The sequence below is a fragment of the Mastigoproctus giganteus genome, chromosome 14, assembly GCF_048544385.1.
Source record: "Mastigoproctus giganteus isolate SK-2022 chromosome 14, ASM4854438v1, whole genome shotgun sequence".
Lineage (NCBI taxonomy): Eukaryota > Metazoa > Arthropoda > Arachnida > Uropygi > Thelyphonidae > Mastigoproctus > Mastigoproctus giganteus.
This window is the reverse complement of record NC_143588.1, coordinates 104,167,701-104,186,818: the sequence shown is the minus strand read 5'-3', so window position 1 is coordinate 104,186,818 and position 19,118 is coordinate 104,167,701. Positions and strand designations below refer to the sequence as shown.

The following is a 19,118-nucleotide window of genomic DNA, read 5'->3' as shown; positions in this document are numbered from 1 at the left end:
ACCGGGAAAGATAATTTTAGCCACGCCCATGCTGCTTTTTTAAGGCGGAAAATGTTCATGGCGCTTTAAAATTCACATTTTTTTAGGTTTCATTTTATATTAAATCAGCGACCGTGAATACGCGAAACCGCAAATACAGATACCACGAATAGCAGGGGTTTACTGTGTGTGTGTGTGTGTGTGTGTGTGTGTGTATATATATATATATATATATATAATGTGTGGTTTGTAACATAAATAAGGTGTTTGTGAAAATGGAAATGAAAAATACACAAAGTGCCTGAAATAAGAGAAGTTTAAGGGATAGTAGAAACTGGAAGTGAAGTAGGTTAATAACGTAATAAAGGTTAATAATGTAATTTTTAAATTTAATACAAATTTCCAGAAATATAATACAAATGTTTGTACCGTGCAAAAGGGGTAAAAGTAATTAAATTAACGTGGTTAAAAAACATAAAAATTCAAATATACAACAGAGAAATTTGATCAAAAGGTGTTGACAAGCATATGGTATAGGGAATGGTAAAATTCTTGGGTGGGGAAGGGGAGAAAAAGATGGTCAAAAGAAGGTGAAAATAGTGATAGGATGCAGGATAGTCAGAGCGTTCGTATCACCTTGTCTGTTAGTATTATGATAAAGGCTGCATATTTTCTCCCACCCTTTCTCTAATACTATAGACAAGTTTGGAAATGCAGTGCCTGATACATGGTCAGGAGTAGTCCCCTCTTGAAATTCCTGGCTATGTATCATCTTTTCATTTACTGTATTCAGATTTTGCATATTTGCCATATCTGAGTAGTGTTATTTATTTATTTAATTTTTGTTATTTATTATATTTTCTTATTTATTTGTATAAAATTATTTTTGTATATTGTTTGCTTCCTCAGTTCCAGTTCATTTTTGTACTAGGTTTTTCAAATTCTTTCACTTTTTCGCCACTACTTCACTTCCAGTTTCTATTATCCCTTAAACTTCTCTTAGTTCAGGCACTTTGTGTATTTTTCATTTCCATTTTCACAGACACCTTATTTATACAGTAATACCCCAAAGTTACGCGATAGGTGGGTCCGACGAAAATCGCTTAAGTCGAATTCGCGTAAGTCGGGGTACAACTTTGCATATAAATACATATAAATTTTGTTTAATTGGGACCAACGACTAACAAAAACATTAGTTTAGAAGAAAAATATTAATAAAATTGCAGTTCTTTATACATATTAATACAAAATACGTATTAAAAAATAAATGACTTACATAAAAAAGTTATTTCGATGTCGATGGCTTCATAAAATCTAACAAATTCGTCTGACGACACAGAGACTTCTTTTTTTCATGCAGAATTTCTTCGTAGCAAGCTAATAATTTTTTTATTCCTTGCTTTGTAGCTATAACGCGTTCTTCGTTGTAGTCTGTTTTCTAAAATTTTTAAGCCCTTTTCAATTGAGCTGAGACCAGTCAAGTTTGCAATTGTCATGTGCTTTTCGCCGTTGCCTCATTTAGGCCTGTAGCATGTGCAATATCACATGGTCTTTCATTTCGCTCAAAGCGTTTCACAATTTCATATTTTTTCTCTATCGATAGAGGCCGACTGGCCATAAGCCTTACCGGGGAAAACCCCGGTGGGCCTGTGTGATTTTGGCCATAAACCATAGTATGAGGCCAGTATAAATTTTTGACCCAGTCCACCTCTGTTTATCGATAATTGCTTTTCTTTTTCTCTCTGAATCTGCAGTGTCTTCACCAGTATGCTTCCTTTTCACGCCTTTTAAGTATTTTACTCATTTTTAGGGAATAAAGCACAATTACAAAATGAGGCGGCAAGCTTGATACGCATAAACAAAGCTGCGCGCATGTAGCAACTGAATAAACAACACCGTAAAGGCAGAGATACACTATTAACACCTCACATTTCTAGGGGTTACTACCATAAAACAATAAAAATCCAGTTGCGTTTCTGCTAGTGGAATCTGTTATAAACTGGTAGTAAACTCGATCTAATTGCATACCGATAGCTGGAATTGTGTTGGTTTTTACGTTATTATGGTGAAACGTGTTTCCCCTTCACTGATATAAAAAACATAAATACATTTTCAGAATCTTCTCTTCATTCCTATCGTGTTGCGTTCGGTTGGGGTGATTCTGCGTTCGACTGCCATTTCTTGTAAACACAAAGGCGAATCGTGCAAAAGCCAATTCGGTTCGTGTTATATTATAAGATATCATTACCGTATTTATAAATAGTGTATGATCGAATTCGTGTAGTGTAAACACGTGTTATACAAGGACTGACTGTATACGGCTCGACCGACGCGATCCATTTCTCTCATGAAAATGATGTAATTTCCGACAAACGTTGAGCACGAATTCGAATGCACACATATAAATATGACAGTTGGAATACAAATTCTTGTATATGTGTGAAGCTCATGCGCAGTAAAGTTGAATTTTGTTCATCTTTCGCTCTCACTCTTCGCCGTCGCACCGTATATCGATAACATATGAAAAACGACCTTGAAGATAGTTTGGCAACACTGGGCGGCAGTGTTGCCAAACGAAAAAATCAAGAACCGCGTAAGTCTGGGTATTACTGTATTACAAACCACACATTTATATCCTTTTGCTTCCTTTACTGTTGTGCTGCGTGTTTTGGAGCATTAGACATATGATAACTTTTGTTATTTTTCTGCTTTTTTTTTTGCTTCTTAACAGTTTAATATTACTATTATATATATATATATATATATATATATATATCAGAAATAACATGGGACCTAGTATCCAATCCCATGGAACCCTACTCATGATCCCAGCCACTCAGCATTATAGCCACTTTTAACCATCCATTGTCTTCTACCACTTAACAAACCCTTTGTTTACCACAGTACCTTCCAACTAAAAGCATACTGTTCCACTTTATACAAAAGGTATAAATTGGAACATTGTGCTATTAGTAAAGGGATGTATCATGGTAGCAAAAATCTTAAAGTCTAAATGTCTATCTATGTTTGATTTTATACAGCAGATTGCTGCCTCGTCATTCCCATTTTCCAAAGTCACCTGACCTGGGGATCTTCAGCTTTCAAATTTTTCTTTCTCATGGCTGATAGTGCACTGTCCTTCCAAGTTTTTCCAGGACATCTTCACCTTCTCTTCCATTATGGTGTCCACTCATATATAATTTTAGGCCATCTCTCTTCATTCATGTGCAGCAGTTGTCCAAACCATCTCAACCTCCTATTTTCTATTCTTCTATAATATCTTCATCTGCATGCACACATCTTATATCTTCGTTCATTATCCTCTCTAGCCCAGAAACCCCCTACTCTGATGTAGGTAGTCCATCTCTAGGGCCCTAAGCTTCCTTTTGTCCCCTATTTCAGTGCCCATACCTCACATTCGTAGCAACTGATTCCACTAATGACTGTCCAATATGCTTTTTAGTTCTATGGGAGATATTGTTGTCCCACTATACAGAGTTGAGGGCACTAAGAATCTTCCTACTTTGATGAATTCGTAAGTAAACTTCCTCTTTTCCCAATCCTTCCTTAGTTAACCTACATCCAAGATATTTGAAAAAGTCAACAGGTTTTAGATGTATAGATTAACTTCCAATTCATCAGGATGTTCTGCTGTGCTTAGGTATTCTGTCTTTGTAAAATTGATACTGAGGCCCCCATTGGTCATATGTAAGATGCAAGTTTCTCAACATGTATTCTAAATCATAAGCTTCTTGTGGAATGATAAATTGATCATCAGCAAAATTTAGACTCCAAAGGTATCTGTCGTTAACTGGTACTCCCATTCCATAACAGCTTCTTTTCCATTCTTGTAAAGCACAATCTAAGAAAGCATTAAACAATAAAGGTGATAGGCTACACCCTTGTCTCAGCCCCTTTGCTGTATAGATTACGTTAGATAAAGTATTCCCAACTTCAATATATGCCACGTTGTAATCGTAAAGTTCCCGAATCAGTTCCACAAGCTCTGTATCAACTGCCATATTTTGAAGGGCTTCCCATAATTCCTTTCTTGGAACAGAGTTAAAAGCCTTTTCTAAATCTATAAAGGCAAAGAAAGTTTCTTTATTCTTTGTTTTTCTTTTCTCCACTAGCTGTTGTAGAACAAACAAATTGTCCACACAAGAGCGATCTGACCTAAATCCACTTTGTTCTTCATTTATCTTATCTTTTACCTCCTCTTGTAATTTTAACTGGAGGACTTTAGAGTATAGTCTGGACATAGTGCAATTAACACTTAAGCCTCTATAGTTCCCCAGATCCAGCTTATTTCTTTTTTTATATATGGATGAAACATAATTTACTTTCTATTCATTTGGAGTTTTCCTTAGCTGTATACATCTGTTAATCAGCTGTGCTATCAGATCGAAAAGACTTGGTAGTCCATAGCTAATTAGTTCCATCACTATATTCCCAGGGTCTAGAGATTTTTTGTTCTTCATTAGTTCTGCACAGTCAAGAACTTGATGTTTTGTAATTTCTATCTCCCTTCTATCTATTGGTGGAGGAGTAATTATGCTCCGATATTGAGATCTTCTTTCGTTTAGGAGGTTATTATAATGATTTTCCCATGTTGGCATATCTATAAAGTTCTTACTCAATCGAGATTCATTTGTTTTCAGTGCTTTCAAGCTTCGCCAGGCTTTGGATGATTGTGTTCCTCCTAATGAGCTGTTAATTTCTTGGCATCGTTTCTCTCATGCTGCACTCTTGGATTCAGCAATTTTCCTTTTAACTGGTCTATTGCACCTTTTGTATTCTTCTCTATTTTCTTGATTTTTTATTCATTAACCATTTGTTATAAGCTCTTTTCTTTCGCCAAACCTGCTACCTCTTCATTCCACCAATTCCTTGTTTATATTTGTGATTCTATTAGGCCTAGTGCTTCATTAGCAGTACTGTGTATGGTGGTTTTAATTCTATTATATAAGATGAGTCTAAATATGCCAAAATTAATCACTGAATTCAGTTCTTTTATAAAAATATCACAATAGTTAATTTTTCCTTAACAAACCCATGCTGAATTTCTTTTATAACTGCATTCTCATCCAGATGCTCCTAAATATATATTTAATGTGTTTGCTTCTGCCTATATTTGAGAGAAAGTGCATTTGACATGCCACAATTTTTGGAATGTTGAGAAATAACATTCTGAAATCCTCAACATATCAAATATTCACAAATAATGGTTGAAAAGTAAGTCTGGAATTCACTGCTAAAAACAAACACATACTTTTGGCCTGAGCTGTAAATCAGAAAAAAACTCAAAATTTTATCTAAAGTTTATTCCATGTACTGTACATAAAACCTCCACTAAAGCAAAAAAACACAAAAACGTGTACCAAACTATAAACAAAAATGAAGCATTGCTACTAATAGCCAAGAGTTCAGTTGGTGTGCTGACAGAATCCTGTATTTAATTTTAAGTGCCTTTAATTTAATACCACTTGTATGCTGATTATTTAAGAATGACTGCTTATGTGTTCACCACAGCACTTCGATGCTTTTGAGATCACTTATGTGTGATTTAACATGTTTGTGTATACAGCAAACATGTTAAATCATGGATTTGATAATTTTCATTGCAAGATAAGCTAAACTTGGACCCATTTCATTGGCAAAGTTTGATATAAAAACCCATAATAACTTAATCAGATTAGTTAGAAATGACTTCCCTTTGTAAATTAGAGATCCATCACATGTGTTCAGAGATGCACCCATTATCAATATATACTTCCACGTATTATACAGGCAATCCGTTCTGCTGCTCTTTTAGTAATTTCAAACAAATAGCTTAATAAAGGGATTAATTTTATTTAAAGGCAGGTTCACATTTCCTGCTGTCTGCACCAATAGCACTTTCAAGCATAAAAGAATGCTCATGTGAATATTCGGGGAAAAATTATATAACTTATTATCTATATAAGTGTACAGACAATACATAATAAATAAGCTATTGGTGTACAGGTTAGTGCAATTGCATCATTTTATGTCATGCAAAAGCTATTGGCATGTTGTGTACGGCAGGGGATCCTATTCTCCCTCAGATGGACCAATCCCAGTATCCAACTGAAGAGGCCACTAACAAATCATAAGTTTCCAATGGAAACTGAACCTGGACTTCTCCGAACAGTGACAAGCCTGGACTTCTCCAAACAGTGTACATGCAAAATATTCATTTAGTTTGTTAGCCACCTGAGCAGGATCATCAACAGTTGAACCATCAATATCAAGTGGACCAATCTGATTCATCCCCTTCCTTCTAGAGTGTACATAAGTAAAGAACTGTTTGCTGTTTTTCTTTGCATCCTTTGCCAAAGATTTCTCATAATCTGCCTTTGCCTGCCTAACCTCCATTGTGAATTGCTTACAGACCAGCTTATATCTATCATAGGCTTCTGTGTCACATGTTAATTTATATGTATCCCATGCATTTTTCTTCTCTGTCACATGTCTAATTAGTTCATCTGATATCCATCTTGAATAATATTTCCTAGTTGGTATGAAAAGCCTAGTAGCTTCCAAGATTAATTCTTTGAATGCTTCCCATTTTGAATTTGCTGTTGGTATCATCATCAGTTGGTTCCACCATATAGAATTTAAATACTGTCTCAGACCAAACCACCGTAGTTACCTTTACAAAAGAAAAATCCCTTCCCTTTACTCTTGATGGTAGTTACCTCTTTGAGTAAATCCCACTTCAGCACACTGTGATCACTGCCACCTAGTGGTTCCTTTATCTGCAGATTCTTAATGGAAGCAGAATCACTACTGATAATCAGATCAAGAGTATTACTTCCTCTAGTTACCTCCTGAACATGCTGCTGTAGAAAATAATCATCTGTAGAAAATACAAAAAGGAATGTGCACTTTTAGTAAACTGTTCGACTAGAATAATAGCAATTCTAATGCAGCACTATGTGAAAAGCCTTGCTAGTCTGTGAGTGACCAACCCACAAATTCCAGTCAATCTCTGGGAAATTAAAATCCCCCATTATAAGACACTGATTTACTGGCCCACTATTTCTCTGCACAATTGCTCATTATACTCATCAGATTCATTAGGCCTATAAAACACACTCATTTTTCCTTTCCCAGTGCTTATGTCACACCAAACAGACTGAACATTGCATTGTCCACCAACATCAATTGGATGCACTTCCTTAGATTTTATGTGTTTCTTAACTAACAGCATATCCCCTCCTCCCTTCCTGTCCTGTCTATCGTTTCTGTACACATTGTACTCCCCAAATTCCAATTCTGCACTGCTTATGTCTGCGTGACACCAAGACTCTGTTATCCCAACAATATCTGCCTTTGATGTCTTGACTAGCACTTCAAGCTCATCAAATTTATTCACTATACTCCTAGCATTGGTGTACATGCAAGTATACACGCACCTGGTTCTACTCTTAGTTACCTTAACAAGGTTAGGGTAACTAAGAGGAGATCTTTTTTTTTTTTTTTTTTTGGCTGATGCTATATAAGTTTGCTTTCTTGTATCATGTGCCCTTGCTAATGCTAACACAGCCCATGTATTTACTTGTTCCACTATGACTCCCAGCAGTCCTGGAAATCCCCATTGCCTTGCTTTCCAGGCTGCTGTTCAATTGCATTTCAACAGAAGCAGCGCAAGAATCACTTTCACCTCTGCCAGTGGCCACTGTTAATCTACTAGTCCGTGTATCCCCCCCCCCCAAGCTAGCAGTTTTCTGGCCCACCTAACTCTGCCTCGATAGCATCAGCAAATATTCTTGCAACCTTTCTATTTAAGTGTATCCCATCCCTGTAAAAGCAGTCTCTCCTGTTAACAAGCACAGACCAGGCTGAGAAAAATTCTACCCCTTGAGCCTTGCACAATCTCTCCAGGGCCGAATATTCAACAAGGCTCTCATCATATACTCCCTCTTATCGTGTCTGGGCAGAATTGCAGATGCTTTCAAATTCAATCCTAACTCACGGCTTTTTTTCAGCATTGACTTGTACTTGTTAAGTAATTCTGCCAGTCTCCTACTCTTAATATCATTAGGGTCAACATGTACAACAATATCACCCTTTGTGCCCTTAAAAGATATCTGCTCTACAACATCATCAACCTTTGCCCCTGGCAGACATATCCTGGTCCTGTTACAATTTGTAGAAGAAAAATAAATCAGTTCGAATTTCTGCCACCAGGGGGAAACAGTGCTACACGTACGTAAAAGTTGTAAGTTACTTCAAGACACACTGCTTAATCAAATGACAGCCTTTTAGACAAAAGCAGAAAGGCCAATGCAACTGTCTATAACCATTATGGCTCTTACAAAAAAGGAATGTGCGCTTTTAGTAAACTGTTCGACTACAATAATAACAATTCTAATGCAGCACTATGTGAATATTGGAAACTTAAAGGTTTGCGTAAAAGACCTTTGACATCAGTGGGGCTTCGAAAACTAATAAAGAAATTTGAAGTGACTGGGGAATTAGGCGTAATTCCAGGCAGGGGACGACCACATATCGGAATGGAGGTAGTGGATAAAGTGGTGGTTGCAATGGTCAGAATGCGAAACACCACCAGTCAGTAGTGCCAGAGGTGTATCAAGAGACGTGAACCCTCCTTCGTCTACTGTACGTAAACTGCTTCGAATAATTTTATGCCAGTTCTTGTACAAGATTCACATAGTGCAAGAACTAAAGTCTTGTGATCAGCATCAACGAATAGACGTTGCTCTACGATTTCTGGCTCGCATGGAACTTGATGATACATGGGTTCGAATGATCTTGTGGTCCAATGAGGCACATTTCACTCTTCGTGGGGCTGTAAATGCACAAAACTGCCGAATATGGGGAACGTCTCATCCATCTGCTGTGCATGAAAGACCATTACAAAGTCCATATGTTACAGCATCGTGTGGATTCACAGCATAGTTTATAATCGGACCATTTTTCTTTGAAGAGTCTACACTTGATGGCCCTGTAAGGTGTACGGTAACTAGTGCACGGTACTGTGCTCTTCTAAGAGATCACATTATTCCTGCTCTGCAAGAAAGGCAATGCTTGGAAACCGTAGTGTTCATGCAAGATGGTGCCCCTTCCCACATTGGTTGACAAGTGAAGGAACTGCTCCGTTCAACATTGGGAAATGATCGCGTCATTTCTACTTTCCACAGTTCTGGCCATTCTGATCACCAGATCTCAATCCCTGTGATTTCTGACTACGCGAAGAGTTTACCGTGGCGGCATACAGATGGTTGTCGATTTGAAAGCAAGCATTAAACAGCATGAAGCCAACATCCTCAATGAGATGTTATGCGAAACTTTGTTGCAGCAGGCCTCTGTTTTCAGAATGTCATCAAGTGAAGGAAAGCACATAGAACAATATCTGTAGATTTTTAAGTTCTGATATTAAAATCTAATATTAAGTTAAGTATTCCATCTCGTATTTACAGTACCAATTTCTCCTCTGGTGGTGGAAATTTGAACTAAATTTTTTTTCTTCTACAAATCGCTTCCCCATACCCATCGATTTTCACAGTGCTATCTCTAACCATTTTGACACTAGGGTCTCCTGAAGCTTATTTTATAACCACCTGACACACATATATATATATACATATATATATATATACAGTAAACCCCCGCTATTCGCGGGGGTTACGTTCCTGAGAAATGTCGCGAATACCGAAAACGCGAATACTGAGTTATGGCTCCCATAGTAATAAAGGGGTTCCGTTCCAAAGTATGAAATATATAAGAAAAACTAGTCTAAAATTTTGTCTATGTATGTATTAAATGTACCTTCAAAATATGATTATGTACATAGACAGTACATAGTGAAATGCAAGCATAAGGTATCGAAATGAAAATAAGAAACAATTTAATATTAAATGTAATATTTATTAGAAATTTCAAACAAATCTTTCAAACCAGCGCCTTTGCTAGCAAAAAACCTTAACCCGCCAGAGCTATCACCAGTTTCGCTCAAGTGTTGATAAAGGAGTTTTGCCTTTTCACGAATGATGAGTGAACTTAACGGAATTTCATTTTGAGTTCGGTCTTCTATCCACAGATTTAAAGCTTTTTCCATTTTTTCTAATTTAACATCACGAGTTACAGAGCAAATTTTTGAAGCAATTAGCGCGTTTTCACGGACACTACGGCGGATTTTTTCTTCCGATTTTTTGATTGATCGTACCGTTGACTCATTGATTTTATAATGTTTTGCCACTGAAGAGACACTTTCACCATTAGAAATTTTGTCTAATAACTCAATTTTATTCGCTAATGTCATCACCTTCTTTGATATTTTCACACTTCCCTTGTTATTCGTAGCCATATTTTTGTACGGGTAAAAAAGAACTTGTCCACAATAAAGTCACTTTCTTCCGTTAACACACTCGAAAAAGTCTGTTTTACACTGCAAAATGGTAGATTTATCACTTTTGTAAGCATATCAATTTATAAATTGATAAATTTATTCAATTTATAAGCATATAAATTAAAGCAAACGATCAAACCTTCCATGACAAGCGCATAACTCATACTGAAAAAGGATTAGCGAGAAACATCCACGCTCGCGATTTTGTCACCCCTCTCCCCCCACCCACTGAACGCTGTTTTGACCGGGATAGATAATTTTAGCCACGCCCATGTTTTTTTATGGCGGAAAATATTCACGGCGCTTTAAAAGCCACAGTTTTTAAAGTTTCATTTTATATTAAATCACCGATCGCGAATGCGCGAATACAGATACCGCGAATAGCGGGGATTTACTGTATATATATATATATATATATATATATATATATATACACACACACACACACAGTGCTTTTTTTTGTAAAAAAAAAAAAAAAAAAAAAAAAAAAATATAGGTGCCAGTACTCATTCTTTGCTATCAGGAAAATTTGCAAATTAAAAGGATATGAGTATACTCTGAAATTTTTTTTTCTCCTGATATTGTTACTTTAGTAGTAATGTTTTTAGAATAAGAGCAAATTAAGTGTATTAACACACAGTTTATTAAGCATAAATTTATTATAAAGTATATATTAGTAAATTAATAAGAGGAGAATATCGAAATTAATAAATCTCGATATTCGAATAAAAAAAATACCTTTCCCAGGTTAGGAAGCTTCGCGATAAATTAAAAAATTATCTACATCCAAACGAAAAAGGAAGGAAAATCGTTTTGAATATTTTCGTTAGATTCTTTTAGTTGCGTTAATTTGAATTTTAATTGTGTTAAATTGATTATTTAATTATTTATATTTTACTTTAATGTACCGGTAAGTTGTTGATTTTTTCGTTTTTTCCGTTTTAATTTCTGGAGGGTATCATACGGAAGTGTTCTACGTACTATACTGAGGTAAACTCCTCTTATTAATTTACTAATATTATTATCAACGTAGAACATATTGAGTATTACAGCTCTGATTCATACTATATAAAGTATATAAAAAAATAAGTAAAATGTGAGTAAAATAAGTAAAAAATAATAACATAAGTAAAAATAATTTCATAATAAAGTTTTTGTAGAATATTCCAAATTTTTATTAAGTTCTCATCCGACTGAAGAGCCATTTTTGATCTAATTAAAAAAAAAAAAAAAAAGAGAGAGAGAGAGAGAGAGAGAGAATCTGAAGAGTCGCACCTCAGCTCAAGCTGAAATGCAGGGGGCGAGAGTTTTTTTAAGAAGTGGAATAGAGTGGGAAGGTGTTTATTAAAAAAAAATATATTTTTTTAAATATTATTTAATAATACTGAAAAAAACGTAACAAACGTCCAATTAGGTACAAATTAATGTGACTTTTGCTGATGAACTTCTTGAGCAAGTGTCTCCCAACATCACACGAGTATGTTGTAATTAAACATGCTGAGCTTTAAACATGCTCGCATTGTTCAGACGACGGTTTCTTGATTTATTTTTAATATAGTTCATGTTCAAAAATATTTTCTCACAGAAATACGTCGAACCAAAAACTGAATGAAGTCCAAACGCAAATATTTTGAAATTTATATATGGGTCCGGTAAGCTACTCCACACATCGAGCACAATTTGGTCTGCATTTTAAAGTCATCTATCACCATCCATTTGTGTAGAATTGCAAGAGCAGCCTTTTGCCACTCCAAATCCTCAATTTCAGTTTTAAGGCATTTTAGTCTTGTACTCCACATGTCCTTGATATTTAAATGATACATTTCAAATTGTGCTTAATGTGAGCTGTAAAGTTCAAGAGCCGCAGGTTGCCGACCCCTATCCTATGCCGACTTCTTTTCTTCCTCTTTTTGTTCGGTTGCTGAATGAAGTTTCCGAAGCAGTCATGAATCAACATATTTTGCTGGATCGAAGCAGGTCAGTGGTGGGCCTACAATTTTAAGAAAGAGTAGTGAAGAAACTGTTTTTGTCATCAATGAAGCACTGGTGGGGCTGGCGATCAGATTCATTTGTGAAAATCCTCATTCACATTCACTCGATAAAATTGGTACCATACTCAGAGCATTCATCAAATGCTTCAATTCTTCTGAAACCTTATCAACTGAGTATCTACGAATTGCTTCTCTTTCATTTAACTGTAACCTAATTGACAATTTTCTAACTTCATTTTCACCAAATGCCAACAATTCATGTTTAGAAGGGTTAATACCTTCGTTGTTCTCGTTTTCCTTCTCTCGTCATCGGTATTGTCACTAGTTGTTAAATTTGAATTTTTTTTCTTTTCTTTTTTTTGAAACTATCCAAAATGTCAGCGTCATTCGGATATTCAGGTACTGTGACCATGTAAACAGAGAAGGAAAAATGTGGATAACGCGCTTCCGCGAAACAACAGATAATTATTTGTCAGAGTAAAAGAAAATCACTTTTCTAATTCTCGAACGAGGCGTTTACAGTTGATTCACAGAGGTGTCCAACCTACTGCCCGTGAGGAAAGTGAACTAAAACAGCATTTTAAATTTTGTTAATTATCAAAAATTTTTCTCATTAAATGTTTTGTTCAGTAAATGTAATTGTGTATTGTACTTAATGAAAGTTTTAAATATTTTCAATTTTACTTTTACATGCAACAAGATATGGAAAATATAACACACTAAAGAAATCTAACTTTGAATTTTTTGAATATGGCCCCTGTACGGGAAAAGGTTGGACACCGCTGCAGTAGAAGGTGGGCCAAGAGCCCATTGGGAATACACCTTGATCTGCTCACTCTTGACTAGCATGACTCCTCCGTATGTGGGACAGGTGGTCGGATAGGTTTTACCAGGTACCACTAAGTTGTAGAATGCTTTAGCTCTCTTAATTCGCACAGGGACTAACTGCCTAAATTGCCCGGAGGTCAGAAATGCGAACAGTGCGTACCGAGTTAATTCTCTCCTAATTCGTTTGCTATATGAAAATTTTCTTCACTCAACATAAACTACTGTATTTTAAATGTAACTTCCAAAAGGGGAATTCAAAATGCAGTCAGTCCTTGTATAGCACGATAGTTGTGTTCCTAGAAACCCTCGTGCAATATAAACAACAGGCCCTGTGGAAAAAAATAGGGTTAGGTACCAACCACCCAAGATTGAACACACATTTTTAACCAAAACATTACCAAACACAATAAATAATCGTAATAAAATACTTATGTATTTTATTACAACTATTACGTAATAAAATATTGCTAATGCTTTTGCTTCTATCGTAATAAAACTTGTTTTTTGTTTAAATTTCTATCCAAACAGATGACAGCCGTTCCATCTCTTTCAATTCTTTGTGTCTTAATCTAATGGATTTTAATTACACTTTTGAGTTGTTCCTGCAATGAAAGTTGTTTTTATTTTCTCTGCATTCTTTCTAATTCTCGGCGTTGCCTCATTTAGGCCTGTAGCATGTGCAATATCACATGGTCTTTCATTTCACTCAAAGCGTTTCACAATTTCATATTTTTTCTCTATCGACAGAGGCGGACTGGCCATAAGCCTTACCGGGAAAACCCTGGTGGGCCGGTGTGATTTTGGCCATAAATGCTAGTATGAGGCCACTACAAAATTTTCCCGGGTAAGAATTTTTGAACCAGTCCGCCTCCATTTATCGATATTGCTTTTCTTTTTCTCTCTGAATCTGTAGTGTCTTCACCAGGACGCTTCCTTTTAAGTATTTTACTCATTTTTAGGGAATAAAGCACAATTACAAAATGAGGAGGCACACTTGATACACATAAACAAAGCTGCGTGCATGTAGCAACTGAATAAACAACACCGTAAAGGCAGAGAGACACTATTAACACCTCACATTTTACTAAAGCACATTTCTGGGGGTTACTACCATAAAACAATAAAAACAATTTCCAGTTGCGTTCCTGCTAGTGGAATCTGTTATAAACTTGGTAGTAAAAACTCTATCTAATTGCATTTGCGATAATACTGATAGCTGGAATTGTGTGGGTTTTTACGTTATTATGGTGAAATGTGTTTCCCCTTCACTGATATAAAAAACAAATACATTTTCAGAATCTTCTCTTCATTCCCATCGTGTTGCGTTTAGTTGGGGTGATTCCGAGTTCGACTGCCATTTCTTGTAAACACAAAGGCGAATCATGTATAAGCGAATTCAGTTCATGTTCTTTACGATATCGTTCCCCTATTTATAAATCATGTATGATCGAATTCGTGTAGTGTAAACACGTGTTATACGAGGACTGACTGTAATTCACTATATAAGGACTTCGTTAAACAGAGGCTCGACTGAGTAATTTAGAATTATAAAAATGGTTATACAGTTTTATATAGAAAATATCTTAACAATACACAGTAAAAAATGCAAATTTAATTAAATTATTTTGAACTTATTTGAATAGTAGGTAAACATGTGAAAAAATTTGCGGAATATTACCAACTTCGAAGTGCACTGCATTCAAATGTCACACGTCGCTGTTAATAAAAGGTGCCGGTGTATGTATGTATATATATATATATATTTTTTTTTTTTTTTTTTGGACTAAATGCAGCAAAGCCTAGCTTCTTTGCACCATATGACTAATACTAATAGTTAAATGGTGGATCTACCATACTATCACGGAGGATGCAATTCAATGGCATCTTTCTCTCCCCCCCCCCCTCAACAGAGAATGAGAGACACAATCACTTTCTGGGATCATTTTCTTTGTAATTCTGAAGAATTGGAATATATTAACTGAATGTTAAAGCCAAATTCAGCATTTCATTGCTTTGTGCACGAGATAAAAAAATAATAAATAATTCAGTAGGCAATAGAACATCTCCGCAAAATTGAGTTAAAGTTTATGCATCTCCGCAAAATTGAGTTAAAGTTTATGCAATATTAAGAATAAGTTAAAACTTACCTGTGTAAAAACTATTTGACGAACTTGGTGGAGATATGCAATTCTGACTACCTTCTCATTTATCATATGAAGTTGAGGAATAAAGGTAAGCAGATCTGAATGGAGAGAGTGAGAAACTGGCTGATTAATGGAAAAGTTTTTCAACTCTTGAAAAGCGAATTCAATATTCTTTCAACAAGATCCCAAGGATAGCCATTTATATGGAATATAAATTCTCCCATCTAAAGAATTTATATAGATACATGGGAGAAAATAAGTTTTACACAACATTGGCATTAACAGTCAGTTTATACATTCAATTTTATATCACACTTTTCCATTTAGTTCTGGTTCACTCTCCATAACTGACACACTATTTTTATTTTACTTTCAAATTTTGATATATAGTAAACTCAAGTAGCATATATGGAAATCTTCCATACATAAACATTTCTGGAGTATCAAAATCACTTTTTCCCATGCAACCAGGTGTACATAAAGGTAATAATAACTGTCATGAAAAACATTTTTTCCAAGTTGGCACATTTCTTCACTTTCAAAATTTAACTTAATATCTTAGTTCCATTCCATAAATGCAAAGATCATGCTCTATCAAACTGCCTTAGCAGAATCTTTATAGATTTTCACCATCATATGAAAAAATATATATATAATAAAATGTTTACATAGAAATTCAACTTAATATAAACATAAGGAGAAAGAGTTAATAGTTATGGATTTCTCTAGCATTTTTATATCCTGTACAAAGAGTTTGAAAAACAATACTAATTAATCTATTAATAATGAATAATTTCAAAGAGATTACAAATAAAAGCATTTTTACCTGATGTAAATGTACTAGATGATCTTCCTACTTTTTTCTCTGTAACCTATTTAATTTGAGAGGGGGGAAAAAAAAAAAATCAAGGTAAGCAATTACTTGCACAGCTATTGTAAATAACACATGCATCAAAAAAAAAAAAAAAAAAAGATGCATCACTTTATATATCTATAAAAATGGAACAGAACAAGATACATAAACATACCCAACAGTGACCCATGAACAGTATTAAGTACTATACCTTATGTGCATTAGGGTTTCATAAAAAACTACTCCTCTAAGTGACAAAAAATTCCAAATGACAACTAGGTAAATATCAGAGCACAAATTAATCCTCATTTCATCATATACACCAGCAGTTCCCAACCAGTGGTTTGCGAACCCCTGGGGGTTCACACTAAAAATTCTGTAATGGCGTCTGCTTAGATTTACATAGGTATATTATTGTAAACTATAAAATATAACAAATAAGAAACAAAGTAAAATAATATTAAATAAAAAGTAAAGAATTGCCAAAGAAAGAAACTGCATCTCCCACAATTGCTTATAATTACTTTACTATCTTACAGTATATCATGTTAAATAAATATGTTTTTCATACTAAATTTTTTTTTTCATTCTCACTGACCATTGTTATGTACATATAGGTGCTTTTTTTTTTTTTTTTTTTTTTTTTAGAACCAAGAGTACTTAGTACCTTGCATGGGTTGAAGGTTGAAAAGACGCTGACATACTTGTTGACATGAGACTTTAAACTTCTGTAGACTATAATTTTCAGGAAATGCGTATGACAGAAGGTTGTTCCAGAAAACGGCAGCTGAATGAATAAACGAGGAAGATGAAAAGTTGGTTCTGTGAGTTTGAAGTCGGACAGCAAATGGATGTTGGCTGGTGGCTGCACATGTTCGGACTGATTTGAAAGAGGAGAGCGGGAATTATAGAAGCCAATTCAGAAGAACAGTGCCCATGGAAATATCTATAGAAGAGGCATACAGCAGAAACAGTACATCTATGAGACAGTCAGTGGAGAGACTTTGTTAGAGATGAATCATTAATTAACCTAACTGCCCTCTTCTGAATGGAATCTAGGAGCCTGAGAGAGGTTTTGGGGGCATTGCCCCAGATGTGGGAACAATATTCCATGGTAGGGCGGATATGCGATTTACACAGAGTGAACAGTTGTTTGGAAGAAAAGTAACGCCGACAGCGAAAGAGAAAACCAAGTTTTTTAGATGCAGAGGAAGCAATATTTGTAATGTGCTCATGCCAAGAGAGATTAGAAGTCAGGGTAATCCCCAAGATGTTGCCTAGAAATCAGAGCGTCATCAAAGATGAGCAGAGAAATCCTTTTTGCGAGATATAAGACAAGACTGAGTTTTAGAAGGAATGAAATTAAATTCTCTTTGCCCCACTGGAGAATTACCTGAAGATCAGCATTTAAGGATTTGGCAGTGGATACTTGAGAAGTTGAAGCTGTTTGAGCAGGACAAGGTTTCTCAAACTGGAAGGTGGAATGCAATGTGCTATCATCAGCAAAACTACGGATAGGATTTCCAGTCAATGGAAGAAGGTCATTAATATACAAGAGGAAAAGATGGGGGAAAGAACTGAACTTTGGGGACACCTGCATTAGCAGAGAAGTTAGAAGACAGAAAGCCATCTACCATCATCACCCTCATCAGTGAGTGATTAGAGACAAAACTGGATACCCAATTACATTCCATGATGCAAATTTACAGATTTGTAAAATCTTCAAGTATCTAAAAGATATCAATCTGACTATAAATGCAAGCAAATCTGCTCAAATTACTTATTCCTTTCAGAAACAACCCAACCACATAGAAATAAAAATTGCAGATGTCTCAATCCCAAATGTCTATGAAGAAAAACCTTGGAGGTGTGTTTGATAAAAAATCTCTCCTTTAATGCCCACTATTTATACGCTGCTGAAAAAATTCTAAAAGCAAAAAGGTTAATCAAACAAGAAACAGCTGTGATTCAAGACAGGTCACTTAACAAGTACAGGTCACTGTTGAACAAAAGCCGAGAATTAGGGTTGAATTTGAAAGTGTCTGCAATTCTGCCCAGACACGATAGGAGGGAGTATATGATGAGAGCCTTGTCGATCAATTCGGCCCTGGAAAGATTGTGCAAGGCTCAAGGGGTAGAATTTTTTTCAGCCTGGACTGTACTTGTTAACAGGAGAGATTGCTTCTACAGGGATGGGATACACTTAAATAGAAAGGGTGCAAGAATATTTGCTGATGCTATCGAGGCAGTGTTAGGTGGGTCGGAAAACTGCTAGCTTGGGGGGAGACAAAGACCAATAGATTGACAGTAGCCACTGGCAGAGGTGAAAAAGATTCTTGCACTGCTTCTATTAGAATGAGCAGAAGCCTGAAAAACAAGATGCATGGTATTTCAGAGACTGCTGGGAGCCATTGCAGTACAAGTAAACACATGGGTTGTGTTAGGGTAGCTAAGAATAGAAACAAGTATAGAAACAGGTACACCTGCACCTGTTTCTATACTTGCGTGTACACCAATGCTAGGAGTTTAGTAAATAAATTTGATGAATTTGAGGTATTGCTCAAAACATCAAAGGCAGATATTGTTGGGATATCAGAGACGTGGTGTCACACAGATATAAGGGATGCAGAACTGCAATTTGAGGAGTACAACGTCTACAGAAAGGATAGACAGGATAGGAAGGGGGGAGGGGTTATGCTATTAGTTAAGAAACACATAAAAACCAAGGAAGTGAAGCCAGTCGACATCACTGGACAGTGCAGTGTTGAGTCAGTTTGGTGTGACATAAGCATTGGGAGATCAAAATTGAGAGTAGGAGTGTGCTATAGGCCTAATGACTCTGATGAGTATAATAAGGAACTGTACAGGGAAATAGAGTGGGCCAGTAAATCAGAGAGTCTTATAATGGGAGATTTTAATTTCCCAGA

General features: G+C 35.7%; 1 protein-coding gene across 5 annotated transcripts in view; it reads right to left on the bottom strand.

Annotated features, from left to right (window-relative positions):
• The window catches only part of RanBP3 (ran-binding protein 3), a 186,773-nt gene that overhangs the window by 82,965 nt on the left and 84,690 nt on the right, over positions 1–19,118 (bottom strand). For 3 of the 5 annotated variants that reach the window (XM_090388680.1, XM_090388679.1, XM_090388678.1), the window contains exon 3: positions 16,165–16,210. In XM_090388680.1, the coding sequence (XP_090244806.1) occupies positions 16,165–16,210 (46 nt within the window). Of the gene's footprint in view, positions 1–15,341; positions 15,563–16,164; positions 16,211–19,118 lie in introns of all 5 variants that reach the window. The other 2 variants (XM_090388682.1, XM_090388683.1) reach the window with 1 other exon arrangement.